This window comes from Sitophilus oryzae, unplaced genomic scaffold (assembly GCF_002938485.1).
Source record: "Sitophilus oryzae breed Bouriz unplaced genomic scaffold, Soryzae_2.0 scaffold_1189_pilon_pilon, whole genome shotgun sequence".
NCBI lineage: Eukaryota > Metazoa > Arthropoda > Insecta > Coleoptera > Curculionidae > Sitophilus > Sitophilus oryzae.
In genome coordinates this window covers 737,623-760,940 of record NW_022145825.1, presented here as the reverse complement: position 1 = coordinate 760,940, position 23,318 = coordinate 737,623, and the positions used below count along the sequence as shown (strand labels likewise).

The 23,318-nt window shown below is 31.8% G+C and overlaps 2 protein-coding genes across 3 annotated transcripts in view; one reads left to right on the top strand and one right to left on the bottom strand.

The window, feature by feature from the left end:
* LOC115891662 (SPRY domain-containing SOCS box protein 3) overlaps nt 1-4,002 on the bottom strand; it is a 9,112-nt gene extending 5,110 nt beyond the window's left edge. Inside the window, exon 1 of the mRNA XM_030912208.1 lies at nt 3,949-4,002. The gene's annotated coding sequence lies outside the window, so the exon portion shown is untranslated. The remainder of the gene's footprint in view (nt 1-3,948) is intronic.
* The window catches only part of LOC115891660 (cohesin subunit SA-1-like), a 24,447-nt gene extending 1,129 nt beyond the window's left edge, over nt 1-23,318 (top strand). For both annotated transcript variants that reach the window (XM_030912201.1, XM_030912202.1), the window contains 14 exons: nt 93-201; nt 254-392; nt 465-649; nt 3,252-3,429; nt 9,428-9,638; nt 9,860-10,020; nt 10,632-10,931; nt 15,700-15,879; nt 15,930-16,095; nt 16,155-16,261; nt 17,995-18,165; nt 21,202-21,368; nt 22,536-22,684; nt 22,913-23,318. In XM_030912201.1, coding sequence (XP_030768061.1) covers nt 93-201; nt 254-392; nt 465-649; nt 3,252-3,429; nt 9,428-9,638; nt 9,860-10,020; nt 10,632-10,931; nt 15,700-15,879; nt 15,930-16,095; nt 16,155-16,261; nt 17,995-18,165; nt 21,202-21,368; nt 22,536-22,684; nt 22,913-23,118 — 2,429 coding nt within the window. In that variant the 3' untranslated portion in view covers nt 23,119-23,318. The remainder of the gene's footprint in view (nt 1-92; nt 202-253; nt 393-464; nt 650-3,251; nt 3,430-9,427; nt 9,639-9,859; nt 10,021-10,631; nt 10,932-15,699; nt 15,880-15,929; nt 16,096-16,154; nt 16,262-17,994; nt 18,166-21,201; nt 21,369-22,535; nt 22,685-22,912) is intronic.

The following is a 23,318-nucleotide window of genomic DNA, read 5'->3' as shown; positions in this document are numbered from 1 at the left end:
ATGTCACAGCCCACTAAATCATAAAACATTTTGTTTAGCTGCGGTTTCATTATTAATCAGTTTTTTACTGTATTTTCTTATTTTATATATAGGTATAAAGTTAGTAACTTCTCTAACAATAATCCGAAAAAATATGAAAGGTCACAATCAGATAAATGACGAAATAATTAACATAATTTATTTAGCTGTAACGAAAGTTTGGTAAGTTTTACATTATTATTTGGCACTCTAATAAGAAATAAACATTTTACAGCAAAATGCAAGTGGCAATTTTCAAAACGTTTAAATTGGACTACATTAAGGAAATGAGGAAGTGGATTTATTACTGTGGAGAGGTTTTTCTTGATTATTTTGATTGCCTGTCTGTTGCAATTAGACTATTAATTGATCAGGTAATTCAAACGATTAAAAATGTCCATTAAAACTTTTTGATCACACTGTATCATACCAAGATGATTTTTTAGACAAAGGTGGTTCGCTTGGCCACCTTGGATTTGATTGATAAGCTTACTCGCAGCGAAGGTATCAATGTGTTCATCAAGGAAGCTTCGGTTAATGAATTGGCCAAGCATGTGTTCTGTAGATTTACAGATGTTGACTCAAGCGTAGCTCTAAGAGCTATGGAAGTGTATGCTTCTCTGCTAGAAAGGTGAGTTTTATAATACCTTACGATCGAAAAAAAAACGGCGTCAGACGGCTCTTTAGCAAATGACATGTAGAGATTGACGTCGCTAAAATTACTGTCGATTGTCAATCGAATGCTGTTTTTTACGTCGCCAAAACTATTGTCGATCGAATACTATTTTTTGCCAAAACTTAAATTCGTATTTAAATGAGTATTTTCTTGGACTATTTCAATCATACGGTATTATACAGGGTGGTCCGTGCTGTATTCCGAAAACTTCGGCAGCATATTCTGCAGATAAAAATAAGCAAAAAAGTTCGGATAAATGTATGTCCAAAAATGCTTAGTTTCGGAGATACAGGGTGTTGAAGTTTCATTTTTATTTTTATTTTTTCCAAATAATTTCTGAAGTAACGTCAATATTTGGATGAAAATTGGTGTCTGGGAGTTTTTTGGCATGAGAAATTTGATTTTGATGTCAATATGACTCCTACTGGTAGAGGGCGCCACCTACATATTTTTTAACCGGTTTAAAACCGTACCTGTATAAAACTATTGAGTAAAAAAATATACATTTACAACGTTTTATACGTAAAAAAAAGCTCTTGGTAAAAATCGCTACAAGTAATGGTAAATTTTTGTCAATAATAATGACATGTATTGACTGTTCCAATTCTAAATATCTTGAATACGTAGTGATTTTTACCAAGAGACATTTTTTACGTAAAAAACACGTAAATGTACAGGGTGAGTCAAATTCGACGCTTTTAAATGGAAACACCCTTTTCTATAGGATATAGACGAAAACTAATATCGGTGTCTGGAGCTCAATTTTCATCAAAAACATGATGGTGAAAACCGCACATCAATATCTGTTACTGTTTCGGAGTTACGGGGTGTTTTTCAAAAATGTGCATTTTTAACAAATCGCTGGAACTTTTTTGGTATGGAAAATTTTGTATTTCTACGAAAACATTTCCAAAGCACCTTTTTACGTAGAATTTAATGGTTTAAGTATAATTTTTTTAAAATTAATAATTTAGGAGTTATCAACAGAAAAATTGATTTTTTATTTGGGACACCCTCTGTATTTTTAATTAACTGAAAATAATTTAAAATTACCTTTCCAAAAAATATAGCACACTTGATATTTTGTTTTAATCCCCTTCGAAATACAGAATTTTTAAAAGTTCGCCACTTTTAACTAGTAGGCTTTGGACCCCTTATTGATGATATGCCCTTAATGGAACTCGAAAACATATGTTTACAGCAAGACGACGCACCGCCTCTGAACGCTGAAGTTATCAGCCAATTTCAGGAATAATTGAATAGCTAACCAAGATCCCAGCCGTTGGCCGTCGAGGCCGCCTGACTTAGTGCCCATGGATCTAATCCTGTGGATATATTTGGGAAGAATAAAGGTTCCTTATTCTTCCGTATAATCTAGACAAGAATTAGAAATACTTAGCAGTTATGAAAATGTATCTTTTACCCACACTGAGTTAATGAATTCCGCGAGAAATGTTCAAGAACTGCCCCGTCTGTCCATAACAGAAGACGGTCGATATGTCGAACATCTGTAGCAAAATCTCATGTCTTGGTTTGCTATTTATTTTTATTGTTATTAGATATAGTTTAAATGTGTTGATGTTGGTTAAATATATTTTAAATTGTTATAAAATTCTGCATCTATCATAGCAAATATTATTTTCGTTTTAATTGATGCTCACAGCTAGATTTTTTTTGCATTACAGCCGGTGCCGTTCAAAGCCTACTTATTTAAAGCGAGCGAATGTTTATATACTCTATATCTCGAAGAGGAATCGAGCAAAATATCAAGTGTGTTATATTTTTGGATAGGTAATTTTAAATTATTTTCAATAAATTAAAAATATACAGGGTGTTCCATATAAAAAATCAAATTTTCTGTTGATAATTCTTAAATCATTAATGTTAAAAAAATTATACTTAAACCATTGAATTCTACGTAAAAAGGTGCTTTGGAAATGTTTTCATAAAAATACAAAATTTTCCATAGCAAAAAATTTACAGCGATTTGTTAAAAATGCATATTTTTGAAAAACACCCCGTAACTCCGAAACGGTAACAGATATTGATATGCGGTTTTCACCATCATGTTTTTGACAAAAATTGAGCTCCAGACACCGATATTAGTTTTTGTCTATCTCCTATAGAAAAGAGTGTTTTCATTTAAAAGCGTCGAATTTGACCCACCCTGTACAGGTACGGACAAAAAGTTATTACTCTTCAAAACAGTTAAAATACATGTAGGTGGCGCCCCCTACAAATAGGAGTCATATTGACATCAAAATCAAATTTCTCATATCAAAAAACTACCAGACACCAAATTTCATCCAAATATTGATATTACATACTTCAGAAATTATTTGGAAAAAATCAAAATAAAAATGGAACTTCTACACCCTGTATCTTCGAAACTAAACATTTTAGGACATACATTTATGCTAACTTTTTTACACATTTTTATCTGCAGAATATGCTGCCGAAGTTTCCGGAATACAGTTCGGACCACCCTGTATACAAAGTGTTTTACAGTTTAGTAAATAAAAATGTTTAAAAATTAACGACAGCAATTTTTTCTAAGGTATATCGAAGAAATCGAAATACTACCAGAAGACTTTCATACGCTAACAGAAACGTTGTATCATATCGATTATAAGTTCGGTTCTGGCTGTGGAAAATGCCTTATCGAAATAATGAAGCTAGAAGATAGCGATGAGACACATATGTTGCTGAATATATGCAAAATAGCGAAGCGAATTGTATGTATCATCTATCGATATTTTTTCTTGAAGGCCCATCCCTAATAAAAAAAACAATATGTTCAAAATTTCGTTATTAAGTGCGCTGTGAATGATTCTATAGTTCATATCTATGGAACAGACGGTATCATTTCAGTTTCCTATATATTTTAGTTTGTATATGGAATTTAGATACGTTAATTTGACTTACCTGCTTCGGTAGCGTATCGGATGTTTGTGTTAATAAATACTTATTATAACTTATCTATTTTTATTAGAATTATATATTTTTATAACAATTTTAATAACTACCAACATTTATTCACAACGTAAAATAAAACAACAAATTATTGAGTCTACCCCACGTCTACCCTACATCATAGTTTTACATTTTTTAAATAAAATTAGAACGACACTGAGAAACCGGAATTTAAGTCGGCCATATTTGAGGCCCATCGCGGTGTACCCATGTGTACCTGGGTGTACCCAATGACATCGAAATAATAATTATTAATTAGAGTGTGTATAAATTGGGTGTACCTAAGATTTTTGATATGCTCGTTCCTTAGTCTTCTTATTCAAAGCAACACTATATAATACAAAACTAAAATGTCAAAACGAATTACAATGTCAGAAAATAAATAAATAAATTTGGCAACTTGACATTTTTTACAGCAGAGTTACCACCTGAATCTCCAGCGGGAAATTTAAATTCCAGTTAGTCAGCCCGGCGCACGGTGTGGTATTAGCATGAAAAAGGTGATCGGAATTCGAAAAAGCAAATGTGTTTAAGATTTCCCAAAAATAGATAAATGATAAGTTAAATCATGTCTGCCATGAATGGCGTTGCTATGGGTGTGCTTAGTTGCATTCATTTGTTTCAACGAAACGTCAAAGTTGTTACTTCTCACAGATAATAAGTAAATGGCTAAATTTTATGTTTAAAATTATAAATTGTTGTTGTTCTTGTGCTCTTTTTACGTTTATATTATTGTTTTGATTGAAAATGGCTCAGCAAGCTGCAGGTATGTATTCTTCAAAAACGTATTATTTATTTTGATATTCTCTATACTAACGATTTTTTTTGCAACTAAAAATTAGGCGTTCAGAAAATTTGATTAAATTTGTGACATTTTTATTATACTTAGAGATTTAGTTGCGCATTTAGAAGAATTCAGCATATTGTCTATATACGTTTTACTTAGTAAACATTGGGCTTTCATACAGTAAAATAAAATACTGCGACTTTTTACGACTTTGCTGATAAAATGAGAAAAACATTCTTGGTTTCTTCTAATTTGCCAATCAGTGATATATTAATGCGAGGTGTAAACCGCGATGGCATTGTTGTGTACAAAGCGATCGCATTTGTGCCATTAGCAGTATAGCACAATTTGGCATTAGTAGCGACTTTAGTTGTATGGGCATAGTATAAGGAAACTAGTAGTTTTACTCCTTGTCAAAAATCCTTTGTTCTTTTTCTGCCACTTTATATGACCTTGTTCTCGCCTCCGTAGCCGACGACGTACCTGTATAGTCGTGGTCTATTAACTAAGCAAAGTATAGACGTGGCACTCGCCATAGTTTCACAGATATGTATTTAGGAAAATATGAGTTCACAATAAAATAAAATAAAAAAAATGATCATCGAGTAAAAACTTGCTTGAAAACAGAATATTTTCACATTTCGTGTAGGTAACAATTCTTCTGTATCTGAAAATCTTCTGATGGGAAGAAATGCGGAAAAAATATATAATGACATATTTTTATATTATTATCTAGTTCAGAGATGTTCTACGACTTTTTTTTTATTTAAAGCAAGTTTAATTTTCTGTAGATAACTGGATTCGGCATAAAATTATGCTATAGTACACTGTCTTTATTTAAAGCACACTGCGGTGTTGCCAATCTATTTCTTATATACTAAAACTTTGGTTAAAAACATTATATACGAAAAGTGGTAAAAAACTAGAGTGAATATAACTTTATTAATACTTTGCTATGTTTTCTTAAACATGAAGGATATCGGAATAAATTCGTGTAGAAAAATTTCTTTATCGTATACAGGATATTTTTTATGGCGTCACCAAAATCGTAATATTTAAAAAATGTTGTATCTCATTTTTTTTAAATGCAACACCTTGTATATTATTCTTCTTTCAGATGTAGAATTAAAAGGTGAACATTTTTTGACAAGACAAGATAGACAAAGATCATATTAGGTGGCTTTGAAAAAAATTTACTGTTGAAAGAGCCATATGTAATATAATACTGCGAATCTCTGCGACAGCGGTAAAAATTTAGAAACACTTTAAATCAATAAAAAAATGTTCACTTTTTAATTCTGCATCTGACAGAAAAATAATATACAGAATGTCGCATTTAAAAAAGTTGAGATATACCATTTTAAATATTGCGATTTTGGTGACGCCATAAAAAAATACCCAATATAGAATAATGTATATGGAATGATGTAAAATAATAAAAAAAATCAAACTAACTTTACCATAACTTTTTTTGTGACACCCTGTATATAACAAAATATTTTAGGATACACCTCTTTATAAACCTTGAAACATATGAATAAAACTTTTTTCACATCTTCGACAACGACGACAATATTGGACTTCCTCGCACTAATGGGCCACCCTGTATATTTACGGTGGTTTAAAGCTAGGTGTGGCACTTTTCTTCCCTCAAATATAAACTCAATATTTTGTCTATAATATTTTGAAAATATTGTTATATATTATGACCACTTATAATAAAAAATAAATAAAAAAAACATGAAAAAATACAGTCCACTAAATTTATAAGAGATTATGCTATTATAAAATTCTTTCAATTAAAAAATATGAATAATTTGCGGAGACTTTAGATGTACAAAATATTTACTCTAAAATTGTTTCAAAAACCAATTTATATAAATTACCTCGTAAATTATTATTGAAATGAAAATTTTATGGAAAATCCCCTGACCAAAAAATATTTTCATGTGCATATTTGAGACAACCTGTATATCTAAAAAACTATTTTTAAAATCTGCACATATGCTAAAAAAAATAATAACATTTAATTAATTACATAATATCTCAGGTTCTAAAATAAACAAATATAATTAAATGTTAACTGATAATTACTATCAGCTTGCCGATTTACATCCGATGGAAATCTAAAAGACTCAAAGAACAATTTTTGAATTATTTCCACAATTAATAGCAGCGCACAGTAAGGCACTCATTTTTTGTCAATCCGTCCCTGTGCTCGGACGCAACGCTCGAACCTCACAGCTCGACGGACCGAATTCAACTGAAACGCTTCGCAACCTGCCAGCTTGCAAAAACTGGCAGAAAATATTTGCGAGAGTGCAACTACTCTTTTCCTTAAACTATGGTATGGGCACAAAATAGAAATCAACCCGAACGCCGACTCTGCCGAATTTGATGACGTTTCACGAATCGCGACGCCATATTGGCAGCGGGTAACTCTCAGGGCCGGATTAAAACGCTTTCGCAGGCTGTTGTCAGGGTTATATTGAATAAGTACTTTTATTATCTGATAGGTATGTGATTACAGACTGAGCGTAATACGTTATTTCGAAAGGTAAAGTTTGTATTGTATAGATACCACCACATGTAATTTTCATGCAGCGGTTTTTTTTGCAATTAGTAGGTGGGCAGATAATAATATATGCGTAGTCAAAAATTTGGAAATGGGTAGAGATCGTGAATTTTAAAAATAAACTAAACCAATTAATTAAAGGTCAACTTTCTACTCGAACCCTTGAGCTGCGTTTTACTGGTTGGCAAAAATCCGTGGTCATCCCTACACCTTTCTTAGAAGTTTTTATGGTCTGGGAAATTACGCGAATTGCGTTGCTATAGATACGCTCTAAAGTGTAACAGCATGGTACAAAGAATACAAGGTATGATATTGCGCAGGTTGGTCGCTACGTCACAGGTGATAACAGGCGCTATTGGTCAGCACGCTCCGCGCGCCAGTTCAAATCGTCAAGGTATTGTTATAAACCTGTTTTTTTGTTTATATACCGTCATTGAATTATCGCTAAGCAAGTTACTGTGGAGCAGTGCGTAAGGAGTTGGACTAGGAAGCGAGACCGGAGTTCGAATCTCGGCGGGACATAACTTTTTTTTAAATACTGTTGTATTCGATAGTTTATTTTTGTAGTATAAAAGAAAGAACTATTTCTTCTGTTATTTTTTAATCTGCGGTATTAATATAAATTGATTGTTGGTACAATACCTCATTTAATATAAAATAATATTCTACTTTTGAAATGTATCTGGCCCCTAATTGTACCTAAAAGTAATATATTTTACAGTGATATACCATATTGTAAACTATTTAATATTTCAGTCACTTAAAAAGTTAATTTGCCTTGAATAATTGCCTACGATCAAAGGAAATTTGAGCTATATAATCCTTGATGGGCATATTCTGGGTATGCAAATACTTCCTCTAAATTTTGGGTTTCGTTCAACCGATTTATTCTCAAAACCTGAAACATCTACATATAAAAAGAAACACAGGTTACTTATTATAATAAACTTCACCCTTGGAATTGCTTCTATCACAATTACAATACATTCATCTGCATTGGCATTTTCTACTTTTCGATGGGAAACAATATAATTCCCAACATTTTTTAAATGATGTAACAATTCCTCTTGTGGTTACTTTTCCATAGATATCCTCATCTCTGTCCTCATGTGAATTCAGAGGCAATGAACATAAAAATTATTTACCATAAACATCGCAAACTAAAAACCTAATAAACAATTTTATACCGAATATAGAAATAAATTTAGTATTCTTACCTATTATGGTCCAAATCCATGTTAATAGATAATTATTATTTTTAAATATATTTTTGAAACTGCTGGTTTTAGTAATTATTAAATTAAACGAACTAAAAATTCTTAAAAATAAACAATTCGTAACCATAACCCCAAAAAATGCAGATCTCCTGTCAACTTTCTTTATTTTTTATTTATTCATTATTTTCCTAGTGACGTCACAGGTGGTATGCGCGAACTGAACGAAATTGGAGCCGCTATCGATCATACCTTGTATTCTTTGTACCATGGTGTAACAGTTTACTATCCTGAATTTATTTGTTAGAGGCACGTTCTGCGTTTTGAGTACACATTATCCAAATAAAAATGTTTTTTTTAATGCTGGGAAAGTTTCGCTTGAACACAATGTTACCCAGATAAATCGAACTCATTATAATAATAAAATTATGATTAGGTAGGTAGGTAATAAGTATTATGTTAAGATGGGTTAATACAGTATTTAAAATAAAACAATCTATGCATTTGTTTAATATCTATTTATTTCTCCTTATTAATAATTTATTTTTTATTTATTCCGCTTTTAAAATTCGTATTTATGTGATATATTCATATTATGCGATGGTTAGAATTCAACTAAACCCTGACCTGCCCTGATTAAACCGGTAACGCCGCTACATTGACAGGTGTTACCCGCTCATAAAGGAATTTTTAGGTTAGCCACCGTTTCGCGCGCATTTTGGGAGTCAACCTTCTGGTTGATTTCTATTTTGTGGTATGGGCATTGCTCGCGAAATTTTTTATTTAGAGGTCATTGGTTGTGACTACTGGCATTAGTGGCATTGACTGTGGAAACACGGGAACAGTGATTTTTCTTTCTTTTTTTTTAGAATCGACGAATTATCCTTTATTTTGTTCATATTATTTTCTCTTTAATTGAAAATAGCAATAATTTATATAAAGTCTACATAAAAAAAATTCGATCAACTATCTGTGTCAAATACCCCACTGTGCGGCGTCGAATATATCCATGGTTGGCAACAATGAATTTAAAAATCGCGCCCTCGATTACGTAACTAAAAGTTTAATTGGTATCAAATATGTATATACAGGGTGTTTAAATTAGGATGTTGCCAAATTTTTTGGAAAATTGCAGTAGATTTTTTTTATTGAGTTGTATGGACTTACGTATATTTTATTTTTAGCGTCCACGTCTGAAACCTTTACTGGTCGAATCTTTGAGTGATCACACACCAGTTTTGGAGAACTGGGACTTGTATTTGACAGTGTTTCAGGATAAATGCGACATCGAAGTTGATATCAGCCTAATAAGGGTTCTAAGCGAACTGCTTTTCGAGTCTGTTTGCCAAGTTGTTACCGGAAAATCATCGATGGAACGCAAAAACTCGAAAACGAGTAAGAGAAAGTTACTCATCTTACTCCTATTAGAATTTTTGATTCTAAATATACAGTGTGATCCTAAATAATGTTACCGATACGTTGAAGTAGGCGTATTGATGTTATTGTATAACTATGCATACTTTACATAGTAAAAATTAAACTTTAATATTTCTACGCCTACTCCGACGCCTTTTTTAATCATCGCACCCTATTTTTTTTAACATTTCGTATTTTAGGATCAGTAGATAAGGACGATCATAGAAAAGTTGCGGACAAGATTTGTCCAAATTTAAAGTCGTTTTTAATCATATATCGGGACGAGCCAGTTATAGCAAAAAACATATTGAAAGTCGTATCGAAATTAGAAGTAGATGCCATTGGAGGAGAAAATTTAAGTGTAGGATACTTATTTTATACGGGGTGATTTAGTTTTTGTAACAGGACAACTTAAATAAGTAATCATCTTGGCCTTATAGATCTATTGTGTCTCCCTTTCTTGTATTATAACTCATCATACAGTCTCAGGACTTGAACGAAAGCCAGTATCTGAGACGTTTTTACAAAGGTTATTTCTCCATCTCCGGTATCAGTCGTACCAAAGTTCATGGCATAAATGGTTGTTTTTTTTTCAGCCTTTCTTATCAAAAAGTATTAAAAAGTGATCTAAAAGGTAGCCAAAAATGCAATAATATACAGGGTGTTTTATTTAAAAATAATAATCCCAATCCACTCACACTTTTTTGAACCACCCTATAGAAGTAAAAATATTTTCCTGAAATACATCCTCGTACATACTTTTTTTACTAGGAGCTACAGATGCCCCACAGCTGGGTCACACTGTAGGTCGGACTGTATTTGTCTCTACGTTTACTTATTTCTCTGAAAGAAACAAATTTAAATACAAAAAAGGAAATACACTTTGTTCAATTTTCAAATGTCTTGCTACAAAACCATGGTTTCCCTTTATTTTAAATTAACATTTCTTCTTACAAATAGACACATTTTTAGTATATAGAAAGCTTCCTAATGATTAGTATGAAACCTTTTAAATACTGGGAGGACACGGATGTCCTGGAGGCTCATCTAGACTTTCTCAACCATGTCAAAACCGTTTCTAAAAATGGCGAGAATGCTTTTGAAGAATTGAACAAGTATTGTTGCGAAGAATTACTGGGTTCGCTAAAACAAGAAGAGTATTATCTTGAAAAGATCAAGAAATTAGCCCTTGTTTGTAAACATGTTGATTTGACCGAAGTTCTAGACATAAACAGTATTTTTTCGTATGATTTTAGGGTTGAAAGTGCAGAGGTAGGTATGAAATATTGAAATATCGATATTTTAAAAATATATCGATATAATTTACACGTCCCTACTGGAAGCTTGATACTCATTCATCCGTTAGTGTGCGAACACAGTGCAAGCAGGTTTCCCGCTTTCCGGTAGTCGGCGCCAATCTGGGTACCTATTCTTGACATCGTTCGCAACTTTGCGTATACGCATCACGTGTATTGTTATAAACAGGGTATCCCAGGAATAAGTGCAAGTATTTTAAAGGGTGGTAGATCTCGATAAAAGAAACATATTTTCTCTTTATCGTTTTTCAAATAAGCCCAAAATAACGGAGTTATTTTACTTTGAAAATTTCCAAAAAAAAAATTATTTTTTGCTAAAATTTTGAGAAGCTTCTTCTTCATGTGCCTTCTCCTCATCGGAGGTTGGCGACCATCAATTGCTATTCCTCCCTGTCTTGAGCCAAACGGATAATTGCACTGGCCTCTCCTATATTAAACCACTGGCGCAAATTCCGCAACCAGCAAAGCTGTTTACGCCCGATGCCTCGTTTCTGATTCAATCTTTCCCTCAACGATCAGCTGTAGGAAACTATATTTGTTATTTCGAAAAATATGACCAAAATATGCTGCTTTCCGTCGTTTTATTGTAGTTAATAGTTCTTGGTCCTTACACATTCTTTCCAATATTTCGAGATTTGTTTGAACCACTGGATCTTTTCTGGATTTTCTTTCTTGTTAATTTAATCTACTACCTATGTTGCCATATATTATTAAGAAATTATGGTTTTTAAATAAAAACTAAAAAAATACCAAAAAATTTTTCAAAAAATTCCGATTTTTCAAGAAAAATGTATTTAGAAAAAAACCTTATAGTCGTGTTTCTGGGGTTGAACTATACTACCAGTTAAGTTAAAATACTTGCACGTATTTCTGGGACACCCTGTATATGGGTACATAGTAGCGCCACGGCACATAAAACAATCGGCACGCCAACTCTACTCAGATTCCATTGTTTAAAATTTCTATAAAACTTGACCTTGTCGGCGCCATTATTGTTTCCTAGTCAGGGCCGGATTAAAACGTATCAAAAAATTTCTCAGAAAATACGACAGGGTCGTATTAAAAAAATACTGTAATTGACTGAAACTGAATTTTATTTACAATACTTTTGTCCAAACAAATGAATCGTTAACCGCGCATACTTCTCCAAAAGTAAAAATGAAAAAATCAATTAAATATTTCACTGTAGAGAATAGACAATTAAAATTAAAAAACATGCAACTAACAAAAACATGCCAGGAGTTACAAACAAGAATTAAAGAAATACCAATAAAATATTTATTGAACAATATAAAGAGGCTACGTACAAATTATGCCCATCAATGGGCGTAGCAAATTTTATTAATATTCAAATTTCACAAATTAATAAATCCACAATTTTTTTTGAGAAACTTCTATTTTTTTCATGGCAGGAAACAGTAGGTACCGCATTGTATTTTATACGGTTACAAAGTGAATTGGTAAACATTTTAAATTCAAAGTGAACAGAACGCAACCTGTACTTGTGGGCCTTATTTATATCTTCAATCAAGTCTTCTCTATTAGCTGCAATTGCCCATGTTCTTGCCCTAAAAATGTATTGTTAACTTATTTTTGATATAATCATTTTATTTATTTTTATAATTATATTTAAATGAATAATATAATGATTTTTAAAATTAATTTTTAATGTCTAGATTCTAGATACAACATTAAATTTTATTTTACTAAATATTTAACATTAAATCTTACTAATATTAAAGTTTGTTAAGATTTTTAATTAGATCTTCCTATTTAGCTGAATGTCCTAATATGTATACTACTGTTTTTTTTTTCACAACTAAAATATGTTAAAATAATTAATCACATATATACATACCTAATAGGATCTCTAGGAAACAGAAAGAAACTTTTATTGAACAACAAAAATAAAACTACTAAAACAAATTATATTACATAATAATAATAATAGCTCCCGTATATAGCGTTTGACGCCTTGGGAGTAGCAAGGTACAGCTTGCCATACTAGAGCCGTTCGGTATACAAAGGAAGGTAATGTGGCTAGCACTACGCTTCAACCGCCTATTATTACCTCAGGATTGTGAATCCCAAGTACTCATTTAAGGCTGAGTCGACTTAGGTACCCAAACCATTTTTATTTTAATAAAAATTGTCGGCTGATGAAATGCCGGGTGTGGGATTCGAACCCACTACCTTGAGATTGGTAGACGAGAGCCTGTACCTCTACGCCACCGGGCACCTATTGGCAACTATATTACATCAGAAACGAAAATAAAACTAGAAAAACCAAATATATCACATAATAAACAAAAATAAAATAACAAAAACAAAATATATCACTCAAGAAAAAATCAAAATAAATTAAGCCGCACGCTACTGACTCGAATCTGCCGTAACTGTGTGTTGTCGCTGAAAAAACTACGACACTGGTTACTTTTTGTTGATGGAAACGCAAATGGCGGCGTGCGCGAAGATATGCGCGTAGCGTTCCCGCCAAAGCGAGTTAGCCTGCCGTGTGATTTATATGCCGTGGTAGCGCCGCGCCGCCTCGCGCTTATAACCTTGAAAAATTAAAGTGTGTTATCAAATCGGCTAGTTCACAGTGAAAGCAGGTAGGCGCCGTCAACCAGCGTTCATCGGCGTTCTCGCTTTTACCGGAAAGAAAATTTATTTATTTCTGCTTTTGCACGCGTCGACGGCGCACAGAGGGTATTAAGAACTAAAACTTGGCCAAAATTATGTTTTATGATTTTTTTGTTTTTTTGCTAGTAATATTAATTATTAGAGGAGAGGGTGCTAATATGGAACCCCATTTTGTTTTTCCTACACAATACTTTTTCCTCTACTCTGAAACCCTTTCCACCGATCAAATAGGGCCATTCTGTGCAAAACCAAGCAATTGGATGAGGATGCTAGAACAAGAAAGTAATTTGTATATTATAGACGATATTTGAGCGAGGATGGGTGTTATAGGGTAAAGACTAATTCCTTTAAGAATCTATTTAAATTAATGTTTTTTTTGGCAGTGGCAAATATTGGCAAGATTTTTGTACATATTCCAAAGCTGGAGACTTTAAGCATTGAACGGATACTAATTTCCATGCGGAATATTGCGGAATAGTCTTACACCTTATAAAAATGCCTCTGATTTTTTAAATATAAAACATTATAAAGAAATAGAATAGAAGGAAACGTTTCAAAATAAAAATATGGCATAAAACAGGACTTGCCAGCTGGCTCTGTATCCATCATGACAGTTATTATAAACAATTTAAATAAATAGAAATATTCAGAATACACTCAAGATAATTCATACTTATAATTGAAATATATTATTTATTTGATAGTCAACTTACGACTTAAAAAAAAGCTAATAAACGCGCTTACATTTAGTATTTATAGATTTGTGTTCAGTTATGATAAAAAATGAAAATAAAAATATTTCACTTTTGGCCAGGTTTATAGACCAAATACTCCTATGTGCGGCGTTTGAATATGGTTAGGTTAGGTTAGGTTAGTTAATCAGGTAAATTTCCTATTAATTAACTACTTCCGAACCCTGCTCGCATCTCCGAAAAAGCCATATAACAATACACGGCATATACGCAAAGTTACGCATCACGTGTATTGTTATTTGGCTTTTTCGGAGATGCGAGATGTGAGCGATATTTGAAGATGCGAGATAATGCGAGTGGTCAAGAATAGGTCCCCAGAGACGGCGCTGGTTGCCGGAAAGCAGAAACCTGCCTCCACTATGTTCGTACCCTTATCCGACGATACGATGATACGATATTAATTTTATTGGTTTAATTTAAAGAGTTTGATTGGTTAGAAAATTATGCAGTTTTTAAAATTATTGCATTTTCATGCCTCCGTTCATCGGATGTACGATTTGCTTGTGATTGGTGTTATTTTATATTTTCATTTCTATAAAGATTTCGCTGTTTTACTTATAGTTTAAAAGCTAGCAACGTTTTCGAGAGAGAATTTTAAGAAAGCTGGTTCTTTAATATATCTTTTGCTATGCTCTCCTGAACAGAGCGCGGACCGTCTGGCTGCCGGTAGACGTTGCGTTCTCTACTGCGCATCATATCTATTCTGTATTCAACATCTGTTCACTACTGCGCATCACAAATTCGCCCTGTATTTCAGGAACTATGGAGGCTAGGACAAACCTATGTATAGCGTATTTAGTTTCATAAAAAGGTAGCAAAGTAATGTGAAAATCGCATCATTGTATCTATTCATAAACAAGAAATCCTATAAACCACACGAAAATGGGATACCCTGTACAGATGTGATGCGCAGTAGTGAACCGCAGTAATCTACCGGCATCCAGACGGCCCGCACTTTGGTCAGGAGAGCATAGCAAAGGATATCTTAAAAAAAAGCTTCTTAAAATTCTCGTTTTCCCGACGGTGCTAGCTCTTGTACTATTATATTTTTATTAAGGTTAGATTAAGTTTGTCAAAAAAGTGTCAACACGTCCGTTATCGTACGATCTTTCTCCGTTGACCGGCTGGAGTAAAAAATTTACGGATGAAAAATGGCGCGAAAACGCTATGACCAATCAGAGCGCCGGCCGTGACCATCGTATCAACAGATAACGGACGCATGAAAATCAAGCTTTAGTGTTATATTTTGCCCCAATTACTAATCCTAAAATTCTCTAACACAGTATTGCCATGTATTTCAACCATTGTTGGTCGCTCTGTATTTTTTAGTACAATGACGAAGTCCTGAAGTTGCAATCTAGCATCTTCGTTTGGAGAATAAAAAATCTAACAACTGTGTCTAAAGAAAAACAGAACGAAAATATAGAACATTTTAAATATGAATCTGACAGATTTTTCCTTAAGTGTATAGATCTAATGGGAAACGAAGATATCTCCACAAAAATCAAGGTAAATATTGTCTTAAGTTGTGAACTTTTTTCTATTTTGTATTTTTTTAGGCTTTCGAAAGATACTTGGATACTTCAATAAATGTTTGTGATGTTCTGGAACATGCTGGTAAACAAATTCAAGGTTTGGATGAACTAAAACCTTCGTTGAACGAGGATCTGATAGCTCAGCAACAGTTGATTGATGTACTTGAATTAGTACTTATTTCTAGCGATAGTAACTTAATTATATCATTATTATCTATTTTTCACTAATCGGTATATTTAATTTTTCAGTTCCTGTACAAACCCGTCAAAAATATATCGCAAATTTTGTCAAAATTGCTGGTTTCGGTGTTTTACCCATGAAAATAGTTTCTAACATTTTCAAGTACTATCAAAAAGTAGGTAACCTTACAACCACTTAAAAAAAACAATTAGATACATTATTTTTTTTTTAATTAAAATTAATAATGAATCTTTGCTTCTGACTTTTTTGTTATTATTTCTCCTTTTATTGGTTTTATTTTATACATTTATCTATACCTAATACTATTTTTGTATTTTTTTTAATTTATTAAGAGAATAATATTTGTTTTGAATGTTCTTACTTTTTAATTAACTTCTGTCATTTTTCGAAAATTCTTTTTTAATATCTTTTTTCGTGTTTATTTTTTGTGGTTTATTTTTTTTACTTTAATTATTTCTATTTACATTTAAGAAACACAATGGTGGGCATATTAAAAAGCGATGTTGCAACATAATTCTATTTCTGTTTAATTTTATACTGTATATTTAATATACAGAGTGTGCCAAGAAGTTCGTAACAAATGAGAAAAACATTATTATTGAGTTATTGAAGGAAAGTTTATTGAGAATTACTTCAGCATACCGAATAACAGGAAAGATCATTTTGACATAGTATGTATGTTCATGCAACAACAATCAGAAAGAAATGTTTTTATGCTGTATACAAAGTGTTCTGTATTGACATTCTAATATTTAAGAGAGTGATTTATGTCCAAAAAAGTTGTCCCTTGATTTTTTTTATCCGACGTATAGTTTTTGTTTAAAGAATTAAAGTCTTAGAGAGTTATTATAAATAAAATGGATTTTTAGAAAATTTTACCACCCTGTATCTATATGTAAAGTTAAGATGTTTAGACATATTTTTTTAACATTCATATGAAAGTTTTTTGTAGAATATGTCCAAGAATTACTCCCTTAAAAGCATGTCATTAAGGAACACTTTAACGCTTCTCATATGGGTCACTAAGAAACCAAATGACCATAACTTATCATTATATGATTTTCATTTCTTTTCATTTTTATAAAGATACAACAAAAAAATTTTGTGCATTAAAAAAATGATTTTTATGCATAGAAGACTATTTTAAATATTATAAAGATGTCTATAATAACATCAGAATCATTATAAAAAAGTTTTTTTTAGAAAATTTTACCATTCTGTATCTCAAAAATTAAGATGTTTAGAACATACATTCATATGAAGGTTTTTCGCAGAATATGTCCAAAAATTAGCCCCTTAAAAGCATGCCATTAAGGAACACTTTAAGGGCTTCTCATATGGGTCACTAATAAACCAAATTATCATAACTTGTCATTATATGATTTAATTTCTTTTCATTTTTGTAAAAATACACCAAAAAAAATTGTACATTAAAAAATCATTTTTTTGCATAGAAAACGTGTATCAAGTATTATAAAGATGTCTATAATATCATCAGAGTCATTATAAAAAAGTTTTTTTAGAAAATTTTACCATCCTGTATCTCAAAAATTAAGATGTTTAGAACATCATTCGTATGAAGGTTTTTCTTAGAATAGGTCCAAGAATTAGCCCCTGTCATTAAGGAACACTTTAAGGGCTTCTCATATGGCTCTCTGAACGTTTAACAAATATAATAAAGATGTCTGTAATAACATCAGAGTCATTACGAAAAAGTTTTTTTAGAAAATTTTAGCAACCTGTATCTGAAAAGTTCAAATGTTTCTGAAATTGAGCATACTGAAGAAGTTATGCATCAACTTTCGTTCAAAAACTTTCTAACAAAAACTCTTTTTTGACACACCTTGTATAAGTATAGTTTATACCGTGCAACATTTCATTTTTTAGTACGACAACGACTATGGACAGTTGATAGAACAAATCTTAACTAGAATATGGGAAAGTGAAAAAAATTGGGTGCCAGTGTTAGTAATCAATTCTATTGTATTATTATATGAAGCCTACATCAGAAGGCACGATGCTATTGACATACGATCCGAGGATGCCAAAGACATACTGGTAAAAATATAATAATCAATCTTATTTTCAAATTATTTTTTAGATCATATCAAATAAACTTTCAGTCACGTGATTAAGCTTAACTATCACAGCGTTGCTCACTTTTTCATATTTTTTATTAATCAAAATATTTTAGGAAACAAAAATAAATTAGTTATAAATACCGGGTGTTGCATCGTCGGACGGGACATAGGAAATCCCATGTAAATTTTCATGGGGTCAATTATTGGCTTCCCTAATTATTTTAGAGAATAATTCTATTTAGGTTTATTGAAGAGCATTAAAACCCACATTCAAAAGAATAACTTTAGATATTTTTGATTAGCTCGTTTACGAGTTATTGCCGATTTCTTTTTAAATATTTCTCCTTTCTTATGGCCCTGTATTTACTTATGAGCACCAGTCAGGGTAAAAGATAACTGTCAAATGCAGTTGTCATTTCAGAAATTTACCTATTTAGTGCTTTATTCTTATTGAAAACTCATTCCTACATCGGAAATCTTAAAGATGTATTTATAAATACAAATTAATATGAATTAAAGTAAAATAAAGTAATCAATTACAAGGTTAATTATAGTGTTATTACAATATTCAATAACTTATTAATTTCGGTACTATTTATTAAATTGTTAGAACTTTAGGATTTAAGATGTTCAAATATTCCTCCATCGACTGCTAGACAATAACCCAGGCGATCATAAAATTCTCTTCTTACATTCGCTAGTTGGTAAACTGAAATTCTATTGCATTCGGCAGAAATAGCATTTTTTAACTCGGCTAGATTTGGGTATTTTTTATCCTTGTATATCCTGTTTTTTAAATGGCCTCAGAGAAAGAAATCATTTGGCAAAATATCAGGAGACCTTGCTGGCCAATTTACTGTATGATTTAGGCCAATAACGTTTCCGTTAAAACTATTGCCTAAATATTCCCGAACAGCCAGGGTACTATGTGCCGGGCAGCCATCCATTTGGTACCAAACTTCCTGATTTTCCCTAGCGGCATCATGTAAAGCAGGTAAAATATGATTTTCGAGTAGTTCCAAATAATATTCTGCATTTAAATTTCGCGTAAGAAATTATGGCCCGATAATATTGTGTCCGAATATCCCTGCCCAAACATTTACTTTTATGGATATTGCATTACTCTGTGGATATTGCGTCCTTGTTTCAACAAACCTGTGTTGGTTTTCTTTTTTCCAATATCGATAATTTTGAACATTGGGTTCATTATTTAAGGTAAACGTGCATTCGTCAGTGAAACATATGTTTTTTTTTTCTAAAATCCCTATCCGGGTTTGCTCTTTCCATCATATCAAAACAAAACGCCTGCCGCCGTATTTCGTCCCCATCTCGTAGCTCTTGGTGCTTTTCATATTTGAAGGAATAGTATTTATGTCGTTTCAAAATTCGAAACGTTATTCCTATTTCATCCTCAAGTTTCCTTGTGCTGATCTTTCCATCGTTCTCCTCCACGCACAATAAAACTTCCAAGTCAGTTTCATTTTTTGCATCTTCTCTTTGTTCCTGCCTTGCTTCACATCTGCAGTTATTTATTAGGGTACCTTTGGTGTCAAATCTCTGGATATTCCTTGCGATTGAAGATTTTCCAGGTATCGGTCTATTCGGATACAGAGCAGCAAACATGTCCGACACCTTTTGATAACTATTTCCTTGTACACTTCGCACTAAAAGAGGTTCTAAAAAGAACAATGTTCGACTGCAAGGTCTGCTAGTAAACTTTTTTAAACTTAAAAACATCACAACACAATTCGTTAAAACCAAAAACTCGTAATCACAAAACATCCCCCTTTAGAACTTCGTCTATCATGTTAAGAAATGAAAGTAAATAATAAAGCGCCTCTCGTGTTTGTTCGCACTCTAAAAATTTCAATTAATGCCTGTATATATTTTTAATATATTTTCTAAATTTACATTTTTTTAATTGTAAAATAATATATTACATTTAAATGGAATATATTACATAACAATTATGTCAATTACAGGATTACAAGCTTGTTTTCTAACATTTTTTAAATAAAACGAATTATAAAATTTCAATATATGTATATTTGTCGTAGGTATGAAAAAAGTAAAATATAAAATGGACAAACGCTTACTTACATTGCAATAAAACTTCCACTTTTAGTTTTGCAATCCAAACGCAGTATTTCTATTTCACAAATAAAAATATCCGACAACACTAAAATCACTGAAACTTCCGCGGCTGACAACGAAAACTGTAAAATATAACGGTACTTTTTGTTTTGGACCTGCATATCAACATTACGCTGTTCTATTATGTATTTGTTGTTGAAATAATATAAAATATCTAATTATAACTTGTAAATTTTAATATTTTAACATGATTTTAACTACTTTTGGCAATAACTAACTTTTTGTTATCAAGATGACATTTTAGACGGCAACTGACATATATATGTCATAATATTTGAATCTTATGTATGTAATATAATTTAAATTACTATAATGCAACTTTATACTAAGAAAACATTTATACAGTCACAAAATACAACAAAGTCTAATAATATAGTTTGAAAACAATGAATATTGAATTAAAATTGAAAAAGTTAAGCGCGACCCCTTGTGTCAAAATTAGATGATTAAATTTTTGCAATTTTTACACCATTTGATGACCGGTGGCGCCTCTAGTGTTTGTTCGGGCGGTTGGTCTTTTACTCCCGCTTATGGCCATTAAAGAAAAAGTTCTAAAGAGGGATGTTTTGTGCTCGTAATACAGAACTAAAGTGTCAAAACGAAGACAATGTCAGGAAATAAATAAATAAATGTAGCAACTTGACATTTTTTACAGCAAAGCTACCACCTGAATCTTCAGGGGGGAATTTAAATTTCAGTTAGTCATCCTGGCGCCGAATATGTCCGTGGTTGGCAACAATGATTTTAAAAACCGCGCCCTCGATTACGTAACTAAAAGTTTAATTGGTATCGAGTATAGTTTATTGTATTACAAAATAATATTTTTACTATATTACTAATTATTTGATATATTTTGTAGAAACTGTGCAGGAAATTTGCAGATTTTAAAATGGTCAGCAATCCGGACTGTGTCGTAAAAATAATGTATTTTGCCATAAACTACGCCATAGGCAAAAAATCCTACGACATTTTGCTGTTTGTTAAAGTGTTTACTGCTTGTCTCAGTACTGAGAAACGCAACGTACTGTAAGTAAAAATGAATTAATAAAAACTATTATTAAACATCGGAGTAAAGCGACTTTGGACGAGACGAGCGTTTGGACGGGTGAACGTCTGATGAAATTGTTTTACGCTTGTTACAAGGCAAATGTTTTAGCAAAAGCCTTTCATGTGTAATAAGTGGCAGAGGAATCTGCTCTATAGTATATACAGACTATAAATATATTTGTCAGCATTCATGGAATACAGGATACAAAATCGATTGAATAATAATAATAATAATAATAACAACAATGAAACAATTTTAAAATTTTTTAAATTTTAAAATAAAAATGGAAAAACCAAAGTGTTATATTAAGGGTGTATTCCGTTGCTTACCTTCGTTATGGTTTTATGTTACGTTTCAATCGGTTTCCTGAAAGTTTTCTTATTACGGAACACGGTTTCTGAAAAATTCGGTTATAATAACTGTCATCAAACTAACCAGCGCGAGAAGGCGTTTTTCTGGTTTTTTTTGTCAATCAATGTCATTTATGTGACAGAAATTAAGCAAATATTGGAAGTTCGAGTGAAATTCTCATTTAATTTGTAAAATTTGTAATAATATTTTGTATTTACATCCAAAAGCAATGGAGGTAGGCAGTAAAGGTAAATAAATTTCATTAACTAAATAGAATGAATTTTTAGGGCCAACATGAAAAACAAGACAACAAGTAATCGTGAATGTTTTGTAAGCTGTAAAAATATAAATATTGATTAGATTTGTTTATTTATTATTGATCTGTTTTAATATTGGACCTACAAATCTTCACTTGAGCTGTCTAACGAGTTTAACAGTTTATTAATAAAGTACTTTTCAATATTAAACTCCATTGAAAAGAAAAAGCAAACGTAAAAGCAGAGAATAGGTACATTAAAAATGCATAAAAGATAAATTTTATAATAGAGGTATTGAAATTTAGAAAACGTCAACATTTGACGTTTCCAGTATTTTACCAAACCGTTCCGTATCAAACCGATGTTTTTCAGGAACCGCTCGGACGTAGTTGACCAGTCTGGTTCGCCTGGTTTTGCAACGGAGTACAACTTAAATCAAATACCTACTATAAATTTGCAATGTTTAATTTTGTTTGTTTTTTAATAAAATTGAGATAAAATATGTTAAAAAATTCCGGATTACTGTATTTTTGATAGGCTGGATCATCTGAGGAGATTCGTGCCCGCTGAAGAGGCAAAAAACGACGCGTTGCTTTACTTTAGCAATTCTTTGAAGGCTTCCTCTGCCGCTAATCGTACTATGGTAACACCAGCCAAGACTCCACAGAAAACTCCTACAAAACGAGGTAAGTTTTTAAATCAGAGAAATAAGTCAACGTAGATGCGTCCTCATTTATAACCTCTTCGTTTTATAGTCTATATGTTAAAGAGAAATGGCAGAGAAATGCAGTTTTATTTTACGATAAAAAAATTGAAAAAAAAAGAAAAAATTTGGATGTCCTCTAGGTTAACTTATTTTTCTGGGATTTTTCAATATACTTTTAGAGCGTCTTTGATTTTTTTTCTTTATTTAGGTAGACCTCCAAAACTTGGAAAAACTGAAAAGAAACAGCAAAAAAGACAGAGTAGTACTCAAAAAAAGAAAAATAATTCGATTGTAAAAAATATCGTAGATTTGACAGGCGAGGAAACGCGAAAAAGACAGAGTAATACTCAAAATAACGAGAATAATTCGACAGTAGAAAATGACGTAGATTTGACAAGCGAAGAAAGTACATAAAAGTGTCTTTTATTTATTTGTTGATTTGTTTTGCATAGTTTCTCTTATTATATAAGTTATTTTTACATTAAGTTACATTTTTATCTCTTAAAATTAGATATTATGAAAAACATATTTCTAAAGTACGTTATTAAGAACTTTAGCTATTATTTAGTTGCGTGTTTAGTACTTTTAAGTAGAATTTTTATTATTGTTTTTGG